At 39.4% G+C, this 25,342-nt stretch overlaps 1 protein-coding gene across 7 annotated transcripts in view; it reads right to left on the reverse strand.

The window, feature by feature from the left end:
* Nucleotides 1–25,342, reverse strand: part of PAFAH1B1 (platelet activating factor acetylhydrolase 1b regulatory subunit 1) — a 63,107-nt gene that overhangs the window by 19,182 nt on the left and 18,583 nt on the right. For 5 of the 7 annotated variants that reach the window (XR_008554665.1, XR_008554666.1, XM_008147901.3 and 2 more), the window contains exon 2: nt 16,705–16,927. Coding sequence is in view for 5 of the 7 variants with exons in the window: in XM_008147901.3 (XP_008146123.1) it covers nt 16,705–16,736 (32 nt within the window). In the remaining 2 variants the exon portion in view is untranslated. Of the gene's footprint in view, nt 1–16,704; nt 16,928–21,582; nt 21,602–22,248; nt 22,275–25,342 lie in introns of those variants that run through there. The other 2 variants (XM_054708796.1, XM_054708798.1) reach the window with 2 other exon arrangements.

Genomic DNA, 25,342 nt, shown 5'->3' on the forward strand with positions numbered 1-25,342 from the left:
AAGAAAAATACCACATGATCTCACTCATTTATGGAAAATAAAGAACATTATAACGCGATGAACAAAAAGATAGATACAGAGGCAGTAAAGCACTGAACAGACCAGTGATGGGCAACCTTTTGAGCTTGGTGTGTCAAACTTCGCCAAAAAACTGAGCATAACTCGGGTAGTGTGTCACTTTGAGGAAAAAACATTAATTCGCAAATGTTTCATCCTCAGCATGCGGCCGCCTCAGCAGCCGCGTGTCATCAGAAATGGCTACGTGTGTCAGTGCTGACATGTGTGTCATAGGTTCGCCATCACTGGAACAGACTGTCAAATTACAGCGGGAAGGCTGGGGAGTGTTGGGGAGTGGGGGAAAGAGATCAACCAAAGGACTTGTATGCATCCATATAAGCACACCAATGGACACAAGACACGGGGGGTGGGGTGGGATGAGGGCATGCGACAGGAGATAGGGAAGGCTGGGGGAAGGTCAATGGAGAAAAAAAAGGAGATATATGTACTACTATATGTAATACTTTAAACAATAAAAATAAATAAATAAAAAAGACATACTTACCGTATTTTCCAGCGTATAAGACGACTGGGCATATAAGATTTTCTTGGGTTAAAAAGTCGTCTTATACGCCGTAAAATACGGTAGTCCAATATATCTAATCCATTATATCTAATCGCATCAATATAGTCCAATATACCGTATTTTCCGGCATATAAAACGACTTTTTAACCCAGGAAAATCTTATACGCCCAGTCGTCTTATACGCCGGAAAGTACGGTATTTTAAAGTAAAAAAAAAAAAAAAAAAAAACAACAACTAGCAAATGAAGTTTAGTTTTGCAGAAAGACTTGTTCTGATAAAATTATAATTAATAAGTATTTAATTTATTTTTATTTTTTTTTTTTATTTTTTTATGTATTTTTATTGATTTCAGAGAGGAAAGGAGAGGGAGAGAGAGAGATAGAAACATCAATGATGAGAGAATTATTGATTGGCTGCCTCCTGCACACCGCCCACTGGGGATCGAGCCCACAACCTGGGCATGTGCCCTTGACTGGAATCGAACCTGGGACCTTTCGGTCCGCAGGCCGACACTCTATCCACTGAGCCAAACCAGCTAAGGCATTAGTATTTTAAATATATATTTTATTGATTTTTTACAGAGAGGAAGAGAGAGGGATAGAGAGTTAGAAACATCGATGAGAGAGAAACATCGATCAGCTGCCTCCTGCACACCCCCCACTGGGGATGTGCCCGCAACCAAGGCACATGCCCCTGACCGGAATCGAACCTGGGACCTTTCAGTCCGCAGGCTGACGCTCTATCCAGTGAGCCAAACCGGTTTCGGCAGGCATTAGTATTTTAATATTAGAAACATCTTTAAACCACTCAGAGTGGGTAAGCCCTAGCCGGTGTGGTTCAGTGGTTAGCGTGTCGGCCCACACACTGGAGTCTGGGGATCAATTCCTGATGAAGAGCACATATCTGGGTTGCAGGGTCAATCTCTGGCCCCAGTTGGGGCACATGTGGGAGGCAACTGATCTATGTGTCTCTCACATCAATGTTTCTCTATCTCTTACCCTCCCCCTCCCCCTTTCATTCTAAAACAAAAAAAAAATCAATGGGAAAAATATCCTCAGGTGAGGATTAATAAAACAAAACAAAAAGAGTGGGTGAAAAAAAGAGCATAAGCTATAAACTTAGTATACCATCACAGACTAAAACATTCATTTAGAAAAAAATTGAAGCTGAATTAGCAGCTGCCTTTTCAGGCTCTCCTTATATTCCTTCAAAGAGAAAACCAGCTACCTCCCTCCGAAGACAACCTACTCCTCTATCAATTTTTGAGCCTTAAGTCCACTGTAATATAATAGTTGCTTGGGATTTCCTTTAAAGCAATCTAAATTATTTAAAAAACTAATATATATAAAAGGTTAAACTAATTTTACGTATCTACACAACAAAATGTTCTTTCCACCACTGACCCTCAATATTCCATCCCTGAGGCAATTACTTTACCAGTGTTTTGTGTTTCCTTTCAGAGATAACCCATCTATTAACACACATCCCCGAGTAGTTTTCTAGAGATAATACTTGTTTTTAAAACAAACTCCAGTACATTACATACTAGTATGTCTTACAATGTTATATAAACTCACTTAATCTTAGCTATCATTCTTTTCTTTAATATATTTTATTGATTTTTTACAGAGAGGAAGGGAGAGGGATAGAGAGGTAGAAACATCGATGAGAGAGAAACATCAATCAGCTGTCTCCTGCACACCTCCTACTGGGATGTACCCGCAACCAAGGTACATGCCCTTGACCAGAATTGAACCTGGGACCTTTCAGTCCGCAGGCCGATGCTCTATCCAGTGAGCCAAACCAGTTAGGGCAGCTATCATTCTTTTTTTAATCCTCACCCAAGGATATGCTTTTATTGACTTTAGAGAGAGTAAAGAGGGGAAGAGGGAAAGAGACAAACATTGATGTTAGAAACACATCGATCGGATCTTTTGTATGCACCCGGACAGAGCCGGGGATTGACCCCCAGACCTTTTGGTGTGTGGAATGTTCTAACCACTGAACACACAGGCCAGGGCTCACCCACTGTTAATGGCTTGAGGATATCTCTAAAAACTGCAACCTGGGTATGTGCCATGACCAGGAATTGAACCAAAGACCCTTTGGTATGGGATGATGCTCCAACCAAAAGCCACACAGGCCAGTGTAGCAATCATTCTTTATCAAATGTAAAGCTGCCTTCTTCTATATTATACTCCACTATGGAAATACGCATTTACTACTACAAACAATGCTGCTATGACCACCCTTGTATAAATGTAAATGCCATCGCCACCTAATGCTTTAGGAAATAAAAACACTCTAGTAGTATCATAGAATTGCTAAGACTAAGTTTTAATTCAATGGCATGTTAAAAACAAAAATAAAAAAGTGAATAAAGATAACAGGAAATTATCTTTCTTTTTGTTCCAAGTAATTATTAGCATAACAATGATTAAAGCACAATAACTAGTGGAAGACAAAGTCAACACATCGTATACCTGGATAAGGGAGTTGAGGAAATGTAAATTCTTACTATTATTGTGAGTCTATACCTATGTGCTGCTCATGTCACAGCCTATGCCTTCTGGCCTACTCTACTAAGATCATTTGATTCATTAAGAAATAACTTCTTTACAGAGTTGAGATCTACTTCTTAATTTCTACCAGGCAATTCTACTTGGGCCTTCTAAAACAATACAAAATAGGAATGCAATGGCTTTCTCAAAACATTCCATCAAATATTGTGCTGCCAAAATCTGTATTATAAACCTTAAACAAAAATAAATTTCCTATTGGTTAGAATACCCCAAATAATAAAGGAAACAAGCGATATCTATCTCTTAGCTTTATTTTCTTCTTTTAATCTAAAAAATCAACAGCAAGCAATTAAGGGCAAAATGTCAAGGGTAAACAAATCTTATAAGGTACTTGTAAACATTTAATATTCCCCCTTAGCCCCTCTCCTACCTTCAGGGTCAATCAAGCCCTAATGCCTGAAACTTTGAACATACTGCACACAGTTTACAACTGTGAAGCTCATATAACAGACATAGTATGAAAATGTTACATATGCACAACTTATAGCGATTATAATCTTAATGGGCTTAAAATTTTTTTTTGCCCTGGCCTGGTAGCACAGTTGGTTGGAGCTTCATCCTGTAAACTTAAAGGTTTTGGGTTCAATCCCCATTTGGGCGTTTGTGGAAGGTAACCAATCAGTGTTTCTCTCTTATATCGATGTTTCCCTCTCTCGCTCTCTCCCGTCCTATCTAAAAATCAATAAAAGATATCCAGGTGAAGATTAAAAAAAAAAATTCCAATGCTTTGAAATTGCCACTGCTAAACTCTTTCAGCACCGTCTTCTCATACCATGTTCTTTGTCCATATGTTCACATCAGCATGTATGCGCATCACAGCTTTTTAAAAAAATGTTTTTATTTATTTTAGAAAGAGAAAAACATCTGTCTCTCTTTCTAACCCCATCTCCTCTAAAAAAAAAAACCACCTCTGGTGAGGATTAACAACCACAACAAAAAAAGTATCCAAGCAATCTGGCTACTAAGAGGTCCCTGTTGAATTTAATAAGTACATTTCCAGAACTTAAAGAAGCCTCAGTATTCCATTCCACAATAAGGTTCCCAATGAGCACTGCAAAACATTGGAGTTGGGAAGGTGCAGTTGGAAAGTTCCGGTCAAGATGGCAGCATAGCACTGACCCGGTGGCTCAGTCAGTTGGAGTGTCATCCCATGCACCAAAAGGTTGCAGTTTTGATTCCCAATCAGGACACATACATAGGTTGTGGGTTCAATCCCCAGTTGTGGCACATATGGGAGGCAATTGATCTATGTTTTTCCTCTCAGATTGATGTTTCTCTCTCTAAAGTTAACAAAAACATTTTCAGGTGAGGATTAAAAAAATTCACGCACACACCAAGAAACAATGTAGGTGTAGGAAAACACCCTACTCAGAATCTCGCACAACCACATCAAAATTACAACTAAATTACAGAACTGCCATCATTTAGAATGCCTGAAATCTAGCTGAACAGAAGTCCTATAACAAAGGATATAAAGAAGAAGCCACATGGAGACTGGTAGACTGGTAGGAGGGGTGGAGATTCAGAAAGGTCTGGCCCCACACCTATGTGTGGAGTTTCAAAAGGGAGAGAGCCCTGGCCAAGAAGCTTAGTTGGTTAGAGCATCTTCCAAATCAGTGGTTGCCAAACGGTGGTCCGCGGACCACTGGTGGTTCACGAGGTCCAAAAGGTTGGCAACTGCTGTTCCAGATGAACCAAGGTTGTGGGTTCGAACTCCAGCCAGGGCACATACAAAAGCAGCAACCAATGAATGTATAAATAAGTGGAACAAATCAACTTTCTCTCTCTCTCAAAACTCAATAAAATTTGCCTGTGTACTTAGTTACTCGGACCCACTCTGAATTCAGCACGGGGGGCAGCAGCTAGAAAAGAGCCAGGGACATATGGGAAGGACTTGAATTGTCTGGCTTCAGGACAAGGGCTGGAGGGGAAGCTTTCTCTCAGACAGAAGTGTTGTCAGAGTCCATTGTTCCTTTGCTGAGCTCCCCGCCACCGCCACCCCCGCAAAGAGCACCAACCTGGCCAACACTGCTCTCCCACCCTTGTGATTCTGAGATCTAACTTGTGGGCCCACCCAAGCTGTTTCCAATGGCTTTTCCATACAAATGGCCTCTTTTGCTTGGCTCATGCTTCTGACTTTCCTAAAATCTTTCAAACAAGCAGCATCTGGCCTCAGCATGTCCTATACCTCTGGCTAAGGTGGCTCCAGGCCTGGCACTAGTGGCAGCCAGTTTCCATTCATAGCTTGGCCTCTCCTGGGCACTTCTAAACCCAGCACAAGTAATAGCTATTTGCAGATTACCAGGTGGCCCAGGGCAGGGTACAGATGGTGGCTGACCTTGTACCCTCTGGAAGGCCCCAGAGCCAGTGCACTTGATAAGACAGCTTCAGACCACACCGATTATAACCCAACCACCTCCATGAGCAACACATTCAAGGGGTGAACTCACTGGGCAACAGAGCCCTACTAAATAAAGTGGGTTCTGCTCCATGGGGTCAGGCCCTGCACAGCAGGCTCCTCCACTATAGTAGCAGCTGGTCCTCACAGCCGATCAGGCTGTGTGTATGGGGGGGAGGCAAGGGAGGATCCCTCCCAGTAATGTGCCAAGAGAAACCAAGACTCAACTACAACTACATCAGGACAGTGCATACAGCCCACAAAGGGGTGCACCTGGAGCACCCAGCTCCAGTGACCAGGGAGGCTGCACCACTGGGCCCTACAGAACTCCTACAAGGCCACTCTACCAAGTCCAGGAAAGGCAGGAGCTCTACCTAACACATAGAAACAAACACAGGGAAGCAGCTAAAATGAAGAGACAAAGAAACAGGTCCCAAATGAAAGAACAGGAAAAATCTCTAGAAAAAGAACTACATGAAATGGGGACAAGCAAACTATCCTATCCTATATAATAAAGAGGCAATATGCAATTGACCCTCACACCCTCACAAGATGGCCGCCCCCACGTCATCACAGGATGGCAGGCAGGGGAGGGCAGTTGGGGGCGACCAGGCCTGCAGGGGAAGGCAGTTGGGGGTGATCGGGATGGCAGGGGAGGGCAGTTGGGGTGATCAGGCTGGCAGAGGAGCAGTTAGGTGTCAATCAGGCCGGCAGGGGAGCGGTTAGAGGATGATCAGGCTGGCAGGCAGAAGCAGTTAGGGGCGATTAGGATGGCAGGCAGGCGAGTGGTTAGGAGCCAGCAGTCCCGGATTATGAGAGGGATGTCCAACTGCCTGTGGGATCGGGCCTAAACCCACAGTTGGACATCCCCCGAGGGGTCCCAGGTTGGAGAGGGTACAGGCTGGGCTGAGGGACACCCCTCCCCCAGGGCACGAATTTCGTGCACCGGGTCTCTAGTCAGATATAGAATGCAAAACAGATATAGAAATCAATATAGGTTATAAGGGTACTCAAAAAAAAAAAAAAAAAAACAAAACAATAAAGTATTACATAAGTAGAAAAAAAAAAAAAAAAAAAAGGGTACTCAAACAATTTAGTGAGAACTTCAATAGCATAAAAAAGGACATGGAGCCCTGGCTGGTGTGGCTCAGTTGGTTGGAGAGTCATCCTGTACACCGAAAGGCTGTGGGTTTTGTTTTTAAAAATATATATATTTTATTGATTTTTTACAGAGAGGAAGGGAGAGGGATAGAGAGTTAGAAACATCGATAAGCTGCCTCTTGCACACCCACTACTGGGGATGTGCCCGCAACCAAGGTACATGCCCTTGACCGGAATCGAACCTGGGACCCTTGAGTCCGCAGATTGACGCTCTATCCACTGAGCCAAACCGGTTTTGGCGGCTGTGGGTTTGATTCCAAGTCAAGGTGCATATGGGAGGCAACCAATCAATGTCTCTCTCTGTCTCTTTCCTCTCCCCTTCCTCCCTTCCTCCCTTCCTCTCTCCTTCCCTCCCTCCCTCCCTTCCTCCTTCCCCCTCTCTCACATCAATAGAAATATATCCTTGGGTGAGGATTAAAAAAAAAAAGAAGACATGGAAACCATAAAAAAGAACCCATCAGAAATAAAGAATATACGAACTGAAATGAAGAATAAATTACTGGGAATCAACAACAGAGTAGATGAAGCAGAAAACAAATCAGCAATTTGGAATTAGGAAGCAAAAAACATGGAATCAGAACAGGAAAAAAAATTTTTTAAATGAAGACAGTGTAACAAGCTTCTGGGCCAAATTCAAGTGTACTAACATTCACATCGTGGGAATACTGGGAGAAGAGAGAGAGCAAGAAATTGAAAACCTATTTGAAAAAATGATGGAAAACTTCCCTAATCCGATGAAGGAAATAAACGTACAAGTCCAGGAAGCATAGAGAGTCCCAAACAAGATGAACCGAAGAGGTCCACACCAAGACACATCTTAATTAAAATGCTAAAGTTAAAGACAGAGCGAGAATCTTAAAAGCAGCAAGAGGAAAGCAAATAGTTACCTACAAGGGAGCTCTCATAAGATTGTCAACTGATTTCTCAACAGGAACTTTGCAGGCCACAAGGGATTGGCATGAAATAGTCAAAGTGATGAAAAATAAGGATCTACAACCAAGATTACTCTACCCAGCGAAGCTATCATTTAGAATGGAAGGGCAGATAAAGCGCTTCCCGGACAAGAAAAAGATAAAAGAGTCCATCACCACTAAACTGGTCTTACAAGAAATGTTAAAGGGTCTTTAAAAAGAAAAAAATCAAAATATGAATAATAAGCCCTGGCTGGTGTGGCTCAATTGGTTGTGGTGTCATCCTGTATAACCAAAGGTTGCATGTTCGATTTCCAGTCAGGGCACATACTTAGGTTGCAAATTCCATCCCTAATTGGAACATATATGGAAGACAACCATTTGATGTTCTCTCTCACATTGATGTTTCTATCTTTCTCCCTTTCTCCTTTACCCTCTCTCTAAAAATCAATAAGCATATCCTCAGGTGAGGATTAAAAAAAGAAGAAGAATATGGCAATAAATATATCTATCAACAATTACTTAAAATAAGACCCTTACGTATGCTGTCTACATGACACACAGACTGAAAGTAAAGGGATGAAAAAAGATAAATCATGAAAATGGAAACAAGACCAAAAAAAAAAAAAAAAAAAAAAAGCTGGGGTAACAGACAAAATAGACATTACCAGTAAAACAAACTAAAATGAGACAAAAAAAGACCCAGCAACTCCACCCATTCCTGGGTATTTACCCAAAGAAACTCAAAACACTAAATCAAAGATGTACACATCTATGTTTATTTTATTGTAGCATTATTTACAATAGCCAAATATGGAAGCAACTTAAGTGTTCATCAGTAGATGAATGGGATAAAGAAGTGGTGCATATATACAATGGATATGATTCAGCCATACCAAGGAATGAAATCTTGCCAGAAGCAACAACATGGATGGACCTAAAAGGGTATTGTGCAAAGTGAAGTAAGTCAGACGGAGAAAGACAAATGCCACATAATTTCACTTATATGTGGAATCTAAAAAATAAAATACACAGAACAAGCAGAACAGAAACAAGCTCTTAGATACAGAGAACATTTTAACAGTTGCCAGATGGGTGATGCGTTGGGGAAATGGGTAAGGTGAAGAGATTTAGAGGTACAAAATGGAGTTATAGAATAATCATGGGGACGTAAAGTATAGCAGTCAATAATGGTGCCAGCCAGATGGGCACTCGATTTATTGGGGGTGACCACTTCTTAAGTTATATAAATACCTAATCACAGGGTTGTACACCAGAAATGAATGTAATAATGTACTTCAACTATAATTTAAAAATAAAAAATATCAGTGATAGACCACTTTCTCTATATTGAAGATAAATGTTTAGTTAATAACACTATGACATGTGAAAGTTTAGAAAAAGAAAAGAGATATCACATGGGATCAATAATATAATACTGAATCCCCCCCAAAAGCAAGATATATGTAGATAAATAAAGCAAATAAATTAGAATTAAAATTTAATAATTTTTAAAAAATATTTTTATTGATTTCAGAGAAGAAGGGAGAGGGAGAGAGAGAGAGATAGAAATATCTATACTAATAAAAGCCTATGTGGTCATCACACCCTCACGCCATAACAATCCATCACCAGAGGCTGCATGCGCAGCGGGTGCATGTGGGTGGGGACTTGATGCTATTTGCATGGCGCAGAGCAGGTCCCGCGGCTCTGCATAGAGATGACTAGGGCAGGATCCCCAGCTCCAGCCTACCTCTTTGAGAGGGTACAGGCCAGGCTGGGGAAACCCGCCCCCCACCCCAAGTGCACGGATTTTGTGCACTGGGCCTCTAGTCAATGATGAGAGAGAATCATTGATAGGCTGCCTGCTACACACCCCACAGTAGGGAATCCAGCCCACAACCCAGCATAAGCCCTGACCAGGCATTGAACTGTGACCTCCTGGTTCATAGGTTGGTGCTCAACCAGAGCCATGCTGGCTGGGCTAGAACTAAAATTTAAATAAGTCTGATACCATTAGGGATAGTTGTACACTATATACTGGTGTTGTATAAAGTCTATAACTCAGTCCCAGAAGAGTCAGTCAATTCTATTTCCTTAAAAAAAAAAATAAAAATATATATATGTGTGTATGTGTGTGTGTGTGTATATATGTATTTTATTGATTTCAGAAAGGAAAGGAGAGAGAGAAACATCAATGAGAGGGAATCATTGATTGGCTACCTCCAGCACATTCCTATTGGGAATTGAGCCTGCAACCTGGGCATGTGCCCTTGACAGGAATCGAACCCAGACCCTTCAGTCCCTAGGCCAACACTCTAGCCACTGATCCAAATCGGCTAGGGTGTCAATTCTCTTTCCATAACAATTTAGTCAGACTTCTTAGTCACATGTGAGGTTAGTAATGTTGAAAAAGTCAAGAAACAGAAGTCAGGTTCCCATGGATAGATAATTTTGGCACTATCACTGTCATTGCCTCACCACTCAATATCTAAGCCAACTACTGACCAGTGAAAGAGTACCACTGAAGTCAGGTAAGGAGTACCACCATCACTTAACATAAGAATAAGTAAGACTAAATAATCCATTGGTTCTAGCAGCCTAAAAGGATGCTTTTAGGCTTTGCTAACTTCAGTTGTTGATCCAGAGCTTATTTTCATTAGTTTTATTTAAGGATAGAAGGCTTACCTCATTTGAAACAAATGGACATCAAGGCACAAGTTTATAACAATCTCTCAAAGCTTTAAATTATTTATTTAAATTAATCTACTGGCCCTAGCCAGTTTGGCTCAGTGGATAGAGTGCTAGCCTGCGGACGGAAAGGTCCCAGGTTCAATTCCGGCCAAGGGCACATGCCTGGGTTGTGGGCTCGATCCCCAGTAGGGGGCGTGCAGGAGGTAGCCGGTCAATGATTCTCTCCCATCATTGATGTTTCTATCTCTCTCTCCCTCTTCCTTCCACTCTGAAATCAATAAAGAAATATATTAAAAAATAAAAATAAAAATAATGAATTAATCTACTGATTTAAATTAATCTATTAAGCCTCAGGAGATAAAGAAAAGCAACCAATCACTAGAATAAAGGAATAATCAATGCAGAAGTGTAAATAGGTCATTCTGAGTACACCAAAACCAGTAAATGTATATAGAATCAAAGAAAATGGTTAAAATTAAATAAATTAAAAAACACAACTAAGATCAAGGACTTTTATCCATGAACTGATTAGATAGAGCTTCAGCTTACATATGGAACAGCACCACACTGGAAATATTCTACTGCTAACCTTTTAAACTATTACAATAACAAATGAGACTGTATTTGTTAAATGTACCTGGTATTCTAGCCTATTAGTTACCACTTCTCTTCAGCAGACATCTACCCCTCACTCTCCACACCACAGCAGCAACAAAAACTATCTACCAAGTAAGTATACCATGTTGCTTTTTTAAAAAATATATTTTATTGATTTTTTTTTTTTACAGAGAGGAAGGGAGAGGGATAAAGAGTTAGAAACATCGATGAGAGAGAAACATCGATCAGCTGCCTCCTGCACACCCCCCACCGGGGATGTGCTCGCAACCAGGGTACATGCCCTTGACTGCAATCGAACCTGGGACCCTTCAGTCCACAGGCCAAGGCTCTATCCACTGAGACAAACCAGCTAGGGCCCATGTTGCATTTTTAAAGCAAAACCAAAAAAAGAACACAAAAATATGCATTATTGTTATTCATTCTCATATTTTTTAAATTATATTTTTATTGATTTCAGAGAGGAAGGGAGAGGGAGACAGAGATAGAAACATCAATGATGAGAGAGAATCATTGATTGGCTGCCTCCTGCATGCCCCCTACTGGGGATCGAGCCCGCATGTGCCCTGAACTGGAATCGAACCGGGACCCTCCAGTCCACAAGCCAATGCTCTATCCACTGAGTCAAACTAGCTAGGGACATTCTCATATTTAGACAAAATTTTTTGAGTAGTGAAACCACAAAACAGAGGGCACCACTAAACAGTTCAGTTTTGATCCACTCCCTTCTTATTTATGTTTACTTCTTTACTTTTTTAAATTGTAAACTAAGATAAATGAAGATATTACATGACTTCACTCTAACTGGGCTAAGACTCCCAATTATGTTGTTTCAAGTTAATGATATACGTATACCGTATATTACTGACATTTAAAAAGAAGTTGCATGACTTAGTATTAGTCAAAGATCAGCAATGTCTGCAGAGTGGTGGAGACTTTGCCTCAGTGCCTCAATACAATTTGCAACTTTTAAAACATATTATCAAAAATAAATAAATAAATAAAATAAAATAAAATAAAACATATTATCCCTTTCCCTCTAACTTAATGTAAGTCTATAGTAATTATAAGACATTTATTTTATTTAACTGTGAGATCCATTTAGAATTCAGTAAAAAATTACTTTGCATACTTAAAAAAACCCATAAGGAAAAGGTAGGCTGTACAATAGGAAGAATAGCCAATATACTATCATGTATTGAGAAAGATGAAAATTTACATTTTTTAAAATGTAAAGCAAATTTTCACTATAAAACTAGGAAGGAGGCAAGGATGAATGTCTGTTATATTCCCAGCTTCATACCAGGAAAAATAAAAGAGGATTAGGTCTGTCCCTTGCCTTCCAGGAGGAACTTGAAAATTGATCTGCGGAGCAAAACCAAAGTTACCAAAGTGTATAAAACCTAATTTAAAAAGAGAGAAATGAGATTCAATAGAAGAATCTTTTTATAAAGGCAAGATGTGAATTGGGCCTTAAAGAAAAAAGAAAAAAAAAAAAAGGCATTATAGGCAGGGGGAGAAAGGAAATGAGAATAGTACATGATGGAGATCTCAATGTACATCTGATCAAATTCTTCAACATTCTTGATTTTAAAACATTTCTTAACAATGGGAAGGTCTTTATTAACATTAAAAAAGATTTCAAAAGATACTGCCCCATTAATAATTTATAAAGAAATAAAAAAATCTCTCAAAACTTCAACCAAATATAATAGACAATAGTAAAATCCCAGAACTATCTGCACTGTCAAGAACAAGACAAGGACCCCTATAATCACTGTTATTATTTAAACTAGTAGCCCGTTTGCACGAAGATTCGTGCAATAGACCTTCATTCACCTGGCTGCCTGCACCAGTTTTCTGCCGGCACCGGGGACCCAGGCCTTGGCTGTGGCCACCGCCTTCTACCTTCTTTCAGGGTCCCGGCTTGGCCCTGGGCGGTGGCCTTGGGCTCGGCTGCACCCAACGTCCCTGCTACCCGATCTCAGGAGTGAGCCGACCCCCCAGGTCTGCTCGCTCCTGCGATCGGAGCAGGCACCCCGCTGGCGCCCAAGGCTCCGCCACACCCCAGCTTCCCTGCAACGGTTTCCTGGTGGGCGTGGTTGATGGGCGTGGCTTGGTTGGTGGGCGTAGCGAAGGTGCGGTCAATTTGCATATTTGTCTATTATAAGGTAAGATTGTTCCATCTATTTAATATCTATATATATTGAAAATGAGATTAAGATGAGAGAAATGGCTGGAAAGACAGGATAGAAACATTCTTAAGAAAAAGCAGTTTAATGAAAGTGGTATTTTAAAAAGACATATTTTGTCAGGAGCATACAAGCAGATTAGATGGGATAGTAACAAAATAAAGAAAAATCATCACATAGTAAGCAAAGCCCTAAAGAATCAAGTGAAGATCCCTTAAAACAAGTCATCTTATAGGAGACATAGCAGAAGTCCCTCCAGACTCAGTGCTGTGCCATGGGGAAGAGATGGATTTGTAAACCCTGGAGTGAGATTTGCCTACCCGAGGCTGCAACTGTGCAAAGACCCTGGGTGAAGCCACCATCAACCATGTCTGATCAGGAGGCAAAACCTTCAACTGAGAACTTGTGGGATAAGAATAATACATTAAACTCAAAGTAATTGGACAGTATAGCAGTGAGATTCACTTCTAAGTAAAAATGACAACAAATCTCAAGTAATGCAAAGATTCACAGTGTCAAAGTCAGGGATTTCCAATTAATTCACTCAGGTTTCTCTTTGAAGGTCAGAGAATTGCTGATAATCACACTCCAAAAGAACTGGGAACAGAGCTAGAAGATGTGATTGAAGTTTTATCAAGAACAAATAGGAAGCCCTAGCCGGTTTGGCTCAGTGGATAAAGCATCGGCCTGCAGACTGAAGGGTCCCAGGTTCGATTCCGGTCAAGGGCATGTACCTTGGTTGCGGGCACATTCCCAGTAGGGGGTGTGCAGGAGGCAGCTGATCAATGTTTCTCATTGATGTTTCTAACTCTCATTGATGTTTCTACCCTCTCCCTTCCTCTCTGTAAAAAGAAAAATATATATATATATATATAAAAATTAAAAAAAAAAAAGAAATAGGGAGAGAGTCATTCAACGGTTTAGATATTCTTTTTATTTTCCCTCAATCTTTTATTTTTAAAAATAGTTCTTTTGTAATGTGGTGTTCAAAATGGAATTGAAAACTGACATCCCCGCCCCCCACTTCCATCTCTTTAAAACAAGGGTGGGAACTGTCCAGCCAGAGGGTCATAAAAGGCCGGTAAATCATTTGGTCTGGCTCTGCCAAGGCATTGGGGGTGAGTTAATTAAATGTTTGGCCAAATATAGCAGGCTACTTTTTTATTTTTAAACATTTTTATTGATTTCAGAGAGGAAACATCAATGATGAGAGAGAATCATTGATCAGCTGGCTCCTGCACACTGCCCCCTACTGGGGATCAAGCCCGCAACCAGGGCCTATGCCCTGACCCGGAATTGAACCCTAACACTCAACCACTGAGCCACACCAGGCTTTTAAATTGATACTTTTGTATGGCCTGTGAATAATGTTATAAATATCCAAATGGCCCTTGGCAGAAAAAAGGTTCCCCACCCCTGCTTTAAAACATCTAGTAATTTGAATTCTAGTGCCCATTATTCATTATTGTTTGTTTTCATTGTGCTGACTTTTGGTGATCAAACCTCAGCCCCCTTCAGATTGCCCTCTCCTTTTGAAATGTTACATGTGTGCATAGGGAGGCCACCTTTTTCAGGACTGTGCATTTTCAGCCTGTGGTAAATAAGGTCGACCAATGCAAGCATGCATGATGATTTTCTAATTGGCCCTGAAGGTCTAGCATGTGATTGCTTTACTCCTGGACTATGACTTTCAGTGGAAGATGGAAGTTTTCAGAGAACTGAACTGTGGAAAAATGACCTTTCCTCAACTTGAAGCTACTTTTAAAATCTGAAGGTCTATACCAAAAGAAGAGTATCAGCTTGGGGTCAAGATGACAGATAAGCCCTAGTCGGTTTGGCTCAGTGGATAGAGGGTCAGACTGCAGACTGAAGGGTCTCGAGTTCGGTCAAGGGTAAATACCTGGACTGCGGGCTCCATAGTTGGCCCTAGTTGGGGCCTGTGCGGGAGGCAACCAATCGATGTGTTTCTCTCACATTGATGTCTCTCCCCTGTCCTAGAGTACAACCTAGAACAATCTACACACCAAAGCAGTAAGTATAATAGTGAATGATGAAACTATTGAAAATATAAGAACCCATGAGTTCATACCAATAATGAAAAATCAACAAAAAGGAGAAAAAGATCCCTTGAATACAGTAAAATACTTAGTGCTGACTAGCAAATGTAGAAAGAATGAAAGTGTTGAGCCCTAGCCAGTTTGGCTCAGTGGACAGAGCACCAGCCTCCGGAGCCAAGGGTCCCAGGTTCGATTCCAGTCAAAGGCACGTACCTCAGTTGCAGGCTCCTCCTTGACTGGGCCCTGGTTGGGGTGCCTGCAGGAGGCAACCAATTGATGTGTTTCTCTCACATTGATATTTCTCTGTCTTTTCCCCTCTCTTCCACTCTCTCTAAAAATCACTGGAAAAATATCCTCGGGTGAGGATTATAAAAAAAACACATGTATTTTTATCTAATTGTCTTCGAAGCAAGAAAGGTTGAGGAAATGTTTCAGATTAAATGACACTTATGACAACTGACCACAATACCTAATCCTGGACTGAATGGTGTACTAGAGAGGATTAAAATATTGCCATAAAGAACATTATTGGGTCAACTGACAAAATTCAAGTATGGAAGAGAGATTAAATAAAAGTATTATTTCAAAGTTTTAAATTTACTGAAATTGATAACTGTACTTGGTTTTATACAAGAATATCCTTATTCTTAGGAACTGTGTACTAAAGTATCTCAGAGAAAGGACCTTGATGTATGCAACTTACTCTCTCTACACACACACACCCACACCCACAACCCCCCCCCCCCCGACACACACACACAGCTACAGAGTGCAAATGATACAAAATGTTACCAATAGGCAAATTTGGATAAAATGTATATAAATATTCTTTGTACTAATCTTACTAATCTATAAATTTGAAATTATTCCCAATTATACAGTTTTTTAAAAAGCCACAGGAAAATTTAAAAGCCTAGAACACAAAACTAAATATTTTCCACTATATTCTTCACCTACAAAAATAGAATGCTATAAAATCCTATATAGCAATGATCAAATCGTTTTCATGTCTATCTAGTTAATGCACTTGCATTAACTATCATGTTAGCCACCTCATAAAGTTCAAATCCTGTAAAAGCCAAAGGATGATAAAAAATACAATAAGGCAAAGGAAAGGCCTTAGCAGTAACAACAAAAAAGTCTTCATTTTTCTAATACATGGTTCCAGACAAAATAATTTAGAAGTGTTTTGAAGCACCTATCTTCCAAATGAACATAATAATATATTTAAGACAAACTTAAGATAAAACTTATCCCAACTAACTTGATTTGCTTTAAATTTATACACAATAAGGTCACAAGAGTAAATAGTGCTGTCAAAATAAGACCCAGTTTTAAAATCAGACCTAAATGCCCACATCAATATTTGAACACTCCTAACAATAGTTTTAATATGAAAGTAGATCTCCAAGACTGTATTTTAATTTACTACTTTGTCCTTTATGAGAGAATATTTTAACACACACACACACACACACACACACACACACACACACAACAGAGAAACTTACAGTTCATCTCGTTGTCTTTGGGACAGCACCATTTTGGCTGTAATGTCAAGCTTAGTTGATATAGTGGTATGTCCCCTTCCTTTGGGAAATCAAAAGGCTTTGCAATCCCTGGATTTGTAATTAAATATTCCACTAAGTGACTTCCACGCAGGGGAAGATGATTCTTTTATAAGTGAATTCAACCAGTAACCAGGAGATATTCAGCAAGTTAGATTCATTCCACCTAAGGAAAAAGAGAAAAAATATTATTTCTTTCACTTAGTATTTAAATTACTTCTAAATTATTACTTGCAATACAACACACTTTCAAAGATGAGGTTTATTGTGATGCTAATATGAATATTAGGTGATATTTTCAACCTACTATGAAAATCAATGCCAAAAATATATAGTATTTTATGCATTTTAAATTATCTTTAATAGTTTTCAGCACTATTTTTATTTATTATTTACTTTTTTGTTAATCCTCACTCGAGGATAATTTTCCATTGATTTTTAGAGAGAACAGAAAGGAACGGGAGAGACAGAAAGAGAGAAACACTGATGTGAGAGATACACTTCGATTGGCTGCCTTCTGCACGCACCCCCAGGGCCGGGGATCAAACTTGCAACCAGGCACATGCCCTTGGCCGGAATTTTATCCAGGACCCTTCAGTCTGCGGGCCCATGCTCTATCCACTGAGCCAAACTGGCTAGGGAAGCACTATTTTAAAATGTACCCAGTCCCTACCAGTCACCCACCAGATTTTGGGCCCTGGTATTCAATTTCAAATATTAACATATAACTTCTCTGCCTGGCCAGTGTGCCCCACTGGTTAAGTGTCAACCTCTGGGTCGCAGTTCGATACCTGGTCAGTCAGGGCACATGCCCAGGATGCAGGCTCAATCATCTGTAGGGGGTGTACAGGAAGCAGCCAATCAATGATTCTCTTATCATTGATGTTTCTATCTCTCTCTTCCTCTCCCTGACTCTCTGAAATCAATAAAAATATATTGTTAAGAAAAACAAAACGTATAAGTTCTCTAGAAGACTATAATTTTAATTTTCACTTAAAGTAAAATAATAAAGATGTAGTACATATATAAAATGGAATACTACTCAGCCATAAGAAAGGATGAAATAGTGCCATTTGCAACAATGTGGATGGACCTTGAGAACATTATGCTAAGGGAAATAATTTTTAAGTTTTTTTTTAAAATTGATTTCAGAGAGGAAATGAGAGGGAAAGAAAGATAGAAACATTAATGATGAGAGAGAATCATTGATGAGCTGTCTCCTGCATGCCCCACATTAGGAATTAAGCCCACAACCCAGGCATATGGCCCGACCAGAATTGCACCATGACCTGCTAGTTCATAGGTCGATTCTCAACCACTGCATAAGTTAATTTATTAATTCAGCAAACACTTACAAAACAGGTACTATGTATGTGCCAGGCACCAGGTTAAATGAGGGGGGAAACTTGGTCTTGACACTCAAGAAGTTACAATCTACTGGAAGAGTAATCCAAGAACGAGCAATTGAAACAGTGTGAAAAGTGTGACAAGTGTTACCACAAAGGGGGTGATGACTCAGGATGAAACTGAGCAGGTTAGCAGGGGCTTGATCACAAAACAAGCTTAGGTCTTTACAATTTGTCCTAGGAGCAATGGGGAGTCTTTAGATGAAATCATTCTCATTTTTATAATGAAGAATGGACCAGAAAGACTGGAAAGGAAGAGACCAGATAGGAGGCTTGCAGTAATGAAGATGATAGATGATAGGGATTCACACTAGCACAGCAGCAATATATGGAGAATTAGATAAATTTAAGTTATTTACCAGGAAAATCTTTCAAGGTTGGTGACTAGATATGGGCAAGAAAGTGAGAGAGAAAAGTCAGCCAAGGAGTCTAAGGTAACTTCCAGAGATTTCTGGCTTAGAACTAGGTTGAACAAAAAATGTATGAGGGGATGAGGAAAGTATGATTCATTCCGTTTTAGATATGTTAACTCCAAGGTGCCTGTGAGATTTCTAGTAGGAAGTTGTACAAAGAAGTCAGGTCTGAAGAGACCCAACTTACAGAAATTAAGGTTTAGTACTTACCGACTTAAGAGATGAAATAATTGAAGCTATGACAATGGATGAGATTGTCCCATGGAGAATGTATACAGCAAGAGCAGCAGAGCCAGGAAGAGCAACACCAACACTTAAACACAACAACAACCAAAATCTCGAATTTACAATTGAGGCTAAGAGAAAGCAATTAAAGAGGTAAAAATAAAAACAGGAGAGATTATGTCTCAGAAGCCAAGGAAGTATTTCAAGAAGGAGAGACAATCCACAGTATCCAAAGTTATCCCACTATTAAGCAAAATGAGGTATGAAATGGGTCTGCTCCATTAAGTATAGAGCTCACTGGTAGCTTTGATGAGGATGGATTTAGTAAAATGGTAGGGACATGGTTTTAACATGGCAAAAACCATATTTAAGTGGGTTGATAGTACTAAGAGAGGAATTAAAGATGATACCATAAATAAATATCTCAGAAAGAGGTGGAAATGTAGAAAAGCCATTTTTCTGGTTGTTGTTGTTATTGTTTGTGTGTGTGTGTGTGTGTGTTTCCCATTTTAACCAAGCAAGATGCTTAAATGGTAATAGTAGAAAGAAAAAAAGGACACAGGGAAAATGAAGGAATTAAGAATTTTAATATCACCATTTTCTCACCCTAATCAACTAAAGGCAGACAACTAGACATGATTTCTCTACCCCTTGATAAAATAACACTATACAACCTATAAAGTATTCTTGCCAGAAAATCAAATTTGAATCTGTTCAAATATCTGGCTTCAACTACCAATCTGAATGAAGTATAGAGAGCAGAAGAATATGTTAAGGACACCATGGGATATATCCAGCAATATCCAGACTGTGAAAAGCTCTATAAATTACCCAATTTCTTTAAATAAATTCCAAGAAAGAAACCTATATATTAAAAGAGAAGTGATAAATCAAACATTTGCAATTTATAGGTCTTATTTAGATCTGGATTCAAAAAATCACTTGTAAAATAATTATTTGTAAAATAAACAAACCAGTGAATAAACATTTGAGGAAATTTGAACACTGACCGGATATCTAATGATATTAAAGAATAATTGTGAACTTTTCAAGAGTATTAATAGAATTGTGGTTATTTTAAGTCTTTTAGAAATACACACAAAAAATTTATCAGTTAAGCTGGCCGGCGTGGCTCAGTGGTTGAGCATTGACCTATGAACCAGGAGGTCACAGTTAAGATTCCTGGGGTTGTGGGTTCAATCCACAGTGTGAGGCATGCAGGAGGCAGCTGATCAATGATCCTCTCTCATTATTGATGTTTCTATCTCTCTCTCCCCTCTTTTCTAAAATCAATAAAAATATGTATTTTAAACATTTATCAGTTAAAATTATATGCCTTGAATTTGCTTCAAAATTTTGGGTGGAAAGAGTAGATGGTGGGAAATATATGAAATAAGATTGGCTTTGAGTTGATAACTATTGAAGCTGGGTAATGGGTACAAAGAGGGTCATCACACTATTCTCTAATTTTGTTTATGGGTCTGGTATTTTCTATAATAAAGTCTTTTTTTTTTTTTAATCAGAGGGAGGCCCTGGCTGAGTAGCTCAGATAGAGTGTGTCCTCCTGATAAGCCAAGATTGCAGGTTTGATCTCTAGTCAGGGTCCATATAAGAATCAACCAATGAATGCATAAATAAATGGAACAACAAATAATCTCTCATATTCTCTCTCTCTCAAATCAATCAATACATTTTTTAAAAATGGAACAAGGAGCTAAGGGAAGAGGAAGAGAAAGGAATATGATCCACATGTACAAGTCTTACAGATAAAGATTGGTCACCTCTTCCATTGTGTTAGAAAGAAAAAAAGATGCAAATATGTGTGTGTTTTTAAGATTTTTAATTGATTTAAAAATAGAGAAAGAGGAAGGGAGAGGGGGAAAAAAGAGAGAAACATTGACCAGCTGCCCCCTGCACCCCCTAACCAGGAATCAAGCCTGCAACCTAAACACATGCCCTGACTGGGTATAGAACCGACAACCCTTCAGTGCATGGGATGACACCTAACCAAGCCACACTGTCTAGGGCACAAATATGTTTTATATTTCAGGAAAATAGGAAGTAAGGTCATTTGCTGAGTAGGCAGGGTAAGGAAGAAGGCTTTAAGAGGCTTGAAATAGCTGCTATGGAGAGCAAAGAAATTCAACAGGAAGAACATTTTTTAGACAGGAAACTGAAATTTTAGTGGTACCAATGTACAAAGACATGTGATTTTTCTTTACTAAGCAGACACAGAAAATATGCATATTTAGAGATCTAGGGTTGGGCTGAGGATTTGTAAGGTATGTGTGAGGAATGCATAATCAGAGGTGAAATAATGGATCAAACAAAACCTAAACTGCATTGTGCAGAAAGTAAAAACTACTAGTAAAGAAAAATAGAAGAGTAGAAGGATCAAGAAAGCAGGTCTCACCCGGCCAGTGTGGCTCAGTGGCTGATCATCGACCTATGAACCAGGTCACAGTTTGATTCCTGGTCAGGGCACATGCCCGGGTTGCTGGCTCTATCCCCAGTGTGGGGTGTGTGTGCAGGAGGCAGCCAATCAATGATTCTCTATCATCGTTGATGTTTCTGTTTCTCTCTCCCTCCCCCTCTGAGAACATGTGTATTTTGTGCAAACTGGATTTACTAAAATAGTTTAAGATGGAAGTAACTATGGATCTTAACTAGACCTATACATTAAAACCACCTGATCCCCCCCCACACCCCTGCCATACAAACACACACACAAAAAACACCCGAGGAACTTTCTGAATATAATCATGATGGGGCCTTACCCTCAGAAGTTCTGAGGAGACATCTAAATTTTTAAAATTTCTCCCGGTGATTTTGATGCACGTGCTCAAATTATAGCTAGTCCTAAAGGGTCAAAAGCAATATTACAAAGGGACAGTGTCAGAAAGTATTAACTGGGATCCATAGACAAATATTGAATTGTGAGGCAAGGTACTAAGATTTCAATGGCAATTACAACAACTGTCACTCAAATTCAAAGTAATATTTACAACGCAGGTATATCTTAAAGAGATCTATTAACAGGAAAAAGAGGTCAACCCAACATTATGATATAAATAAGCATTTATCATTATAGTTAAGCTTTTATTAACAGTTTTTTTAATCCTTCAAGAAAATACAGTTGGCTTTCTCATTATATAATTATCTAATCTTCCTGGTATATACTAATAAAGATGCATTCTTTTACATGTATTTACATGTAATATTAACTTTGTTGCTTTTATCTTCTCCCCTTTGTATCTAGGAAAGGGGTCAACAAACTTTTTATAAAAAGCTAGACAGTAAATATTCCCTGTTTTGACAACCTTACAATTTCTGTAGCAAGAAAACAACAATAAACAATATGTAAAGTAACAGGTGTGTCTCTGTGCCAATAAAACTTTATGGACACTAAAATTTGAATTTCATATTATTTTTTTAATCCTCACCCAAGCTTATGTTTTCTCCATTGATTCTAGAGAGAAGGGAGAGGGAGAGAGAAAGAAACATAATGTGAGAGAGATACAGCAATCAGTTGCCTCCCATAAGCACCTGGACCAGAGAGAGAACCTACAACCGGAGTAATATGCCTTGACCAGAGAATGGAACCCAGGACCACAGGATGACACTCTAACCATTAACCCCACCAGCCAGGGCCAAATTTCATATCATTTTTAGAAATTAATAAGTTATAATTTTAACTTTACAAACTATTTTACAAAATAAATTTTATAAAAATCTTAAAAAGTAAAATTGTACAAAAAAATTTTTTTTTGCTTTTTTTCAACCACTAAAATTGTAAAAAATCATTCTTAGCTCACAGGCTGTACAAAAACAAGTAGCAGGCAGGATCTGGCTTGCCAGCCATAATTTGCAAACCCCCTAAACTAGACAAAAAAGATAATAGTAATATTTATTTCACAGTTTGCCAGGCAGATTAAATTAGTTGACCCATGTACTTAGAAGAGTGCCTGGTACATAGTACTATCTGATTTTATACATATACATCACTCTTAGTTTATATGTCTCATCCACTTTATTTCATACTAGAGGCCTGGTGCACAAATTCTTGCACCAGTGGGGTCCCTTGGCTTGGCCTGCGGGATCGGGCCGGAACTGGCTCTCCAATATCCCCCGAGGGGTCCTGGATTGCGAGAGGGTGCAGGCCAGTCCGAGAAACGATCAGGATCAGGGAGGGACTGCGGGAGGGCTCCAGGGCATGTCCTGCTCATCTTGCTCAGTCCAAGCTAACCTACCAGTCAGAGCATCTGCCCCCTGGTGGTCAGTGCACATCTTAGCGAGCAGTTGAGTGGCTTTAGCATATCATTAGCATATTACACTTCGATTGAACAGACGACCTGACAACTGAACACTTAGAATATTAGGCTTTTATTATATAGGATTCCTTCATGTGTTAGCCTAACACATTGAAATGTTTTGCCTAAAATTTGATTGTTATAAGAAGAAAAGATATGTCATTGTTTTGGCAGAAAAAGTATGCAATTATGATTAGCTTTTACTAGAAACTAACTTTCTAGCTCTCTCAAAAATTCAAAGTAGCCCTAGCCTGATGACTTAAGTTGATTGGAGCATCGTTCCGTACACTAAAAGGTTGTAGGTTCAATTCTGGATCATGGCACATACCTAGGTTGTGGGTTTGATCCCTAGTCAGGATCCATACAGGAGGCAACCAAGTAATGCTTCTCTCTCTTTCTCCACCCCCCCTCTAAAAATCAATAAAAACATATCCTTGGGTGAGGATTAAAAAACAAAAAAGGTAAAAGTAATTATATTCACCTGAAATGTACCATAGCATTAGTACTGTTACCCTGAACCTCGGGCATTAAAATAACAAACAAAAACACTTACTTACTAAGACCTCAGAGGCGGACATAAAGATCCCTAATTTTCAACACACGAATGCAACTGCTTTTAGGAAGGACTTGTCTATAAATGCATCATTACATTATAACCAAGACAGCTCACAAATTCAGATTTAGAGTACCTTTTCCTTTAGGTAACTAGTCAATTTAGTTAGTCAAAGTAAGTAGAGACCCTCACCCAGCCTGGCCCAGCCTAATACTAAAGTGAGAGTCAAAGAATGTTAAGGAAAAGCTACACAGAATGCCGGGGAGGCCATTTATCTCCAGAAAGGTATAATGAAGTAGCATTCCACATGCCGAAGTCTTCATTACTAAAATGTTTTACTTTGGTATACATATCCCTCATCCATATACTACGTGTACCGGTTAATAATTTAGATATTTTTCAATAGATGGAGTTACACATATGTTGATATATATGCGATTTGATATGTATGCTATTTTGTTGTATTGACAATAAGCTTCAAAACTTCATATGTCAAATTTGCTGAAGGTGTTAACATTATAGATATTTTTACACTTAAAAATGTCGAATTTTGCCGAAACCGGTTTGGCTCAGTGGATAGAGCGTCGGCCTGCGGACTCAAGGGTCCCAGGTTCGATTCCGGTTAAGGGCATGTACCTTGGTTGCGGGCACATCCACGGTGGGGGGTGTGCAGGAGGCAGCTGATCGATGTTTCTCTCTCATCGATGTTTCTAACTCTCTATCCCTCTCTCTTCCTCTCTGTAAAAACTCAATTAAAAAAAAAATGTCGAATTTTGTGCCAAAAAAGAGCATTTGCGGGAAGTTATAATTTATTACTTTATTTTGAAGAAAAGTGCTGCTGAATACTTTGGGAAGCTTATGGTGAACATGCTCCATCTCAAGATACTTGTGAACGCTGGTTTAAATGCTTTAAAAGTGATTATTTCTATGTGAAAGACAAAGAACGTCCAGGTCAACCGAAAAAGTTTGAAGACTAACAATTACAAGCATTATTGGATGAAGATGCTTGTCAAACTCAAAAGCCACTTGCAGAAAGATTAAACGTTGCTCAGCAAACAATTTCTGATCATTTACAAGCAAGGGGAAAGATTTTAAAGGAAGGAAAATGGGTGCCACATCAACTGAAGGAAAGACAAATGGAAAACCTAAAAGTCATCAGTAAAATGTTGCTTCAATGGCACGAAAGTCTTTTTGCATCGAATTGTGACTGGAGATGAAAACTGGATTTATTTTGAGAATCCCAAATGCACAAAATCATGGATTGATCCAGGTCAACCATCAACATCGACTGCAAGGCCAAATTGCTTCGGAAAGAAGACAATGCTCTGCGTTTGGTGGGATCAGGAAGGTGTGGTATAGTATGAGCTTCTAAAACCAGGTGAAACCGTTAATACTGATTGCTGCCGACAACAAATAATCAATTTGAACCATGTTTTGATCATGAAACGACCAGAATGTTCCAGAAGACATGGCAAAGTAATTTTGCTTCATGATGACATACCATCACACACTTCAAAACTAGTTAAAGACATGTTAAAAAATCTTGCCTGGGAAGTATTAACCCACCCGCTGTATTCACCAGACCTTGCTCCTTCAGATTACCACTTGTTCCGATCGGTGGCACACGCACTTTCTGAGCAGCACTTCAAAACATAGGAAGAAGTGGAAAATTGG

The sequence above is a fragment of the Eptesicus fuscus genome, chromosome 20 (assembly GCF_027574615.1).
Source record: "Eptesicus fuscus isolate TK198812 chromosome 20, DD_ASM_mEF_20220401, whole genome shotgun sequence".
NCBI lineage: Eukaryota > Metazoa > Chordata > Mammalia > Chiroptera > Vespertilionidae > Eptesicus > Eptesicus fuscus.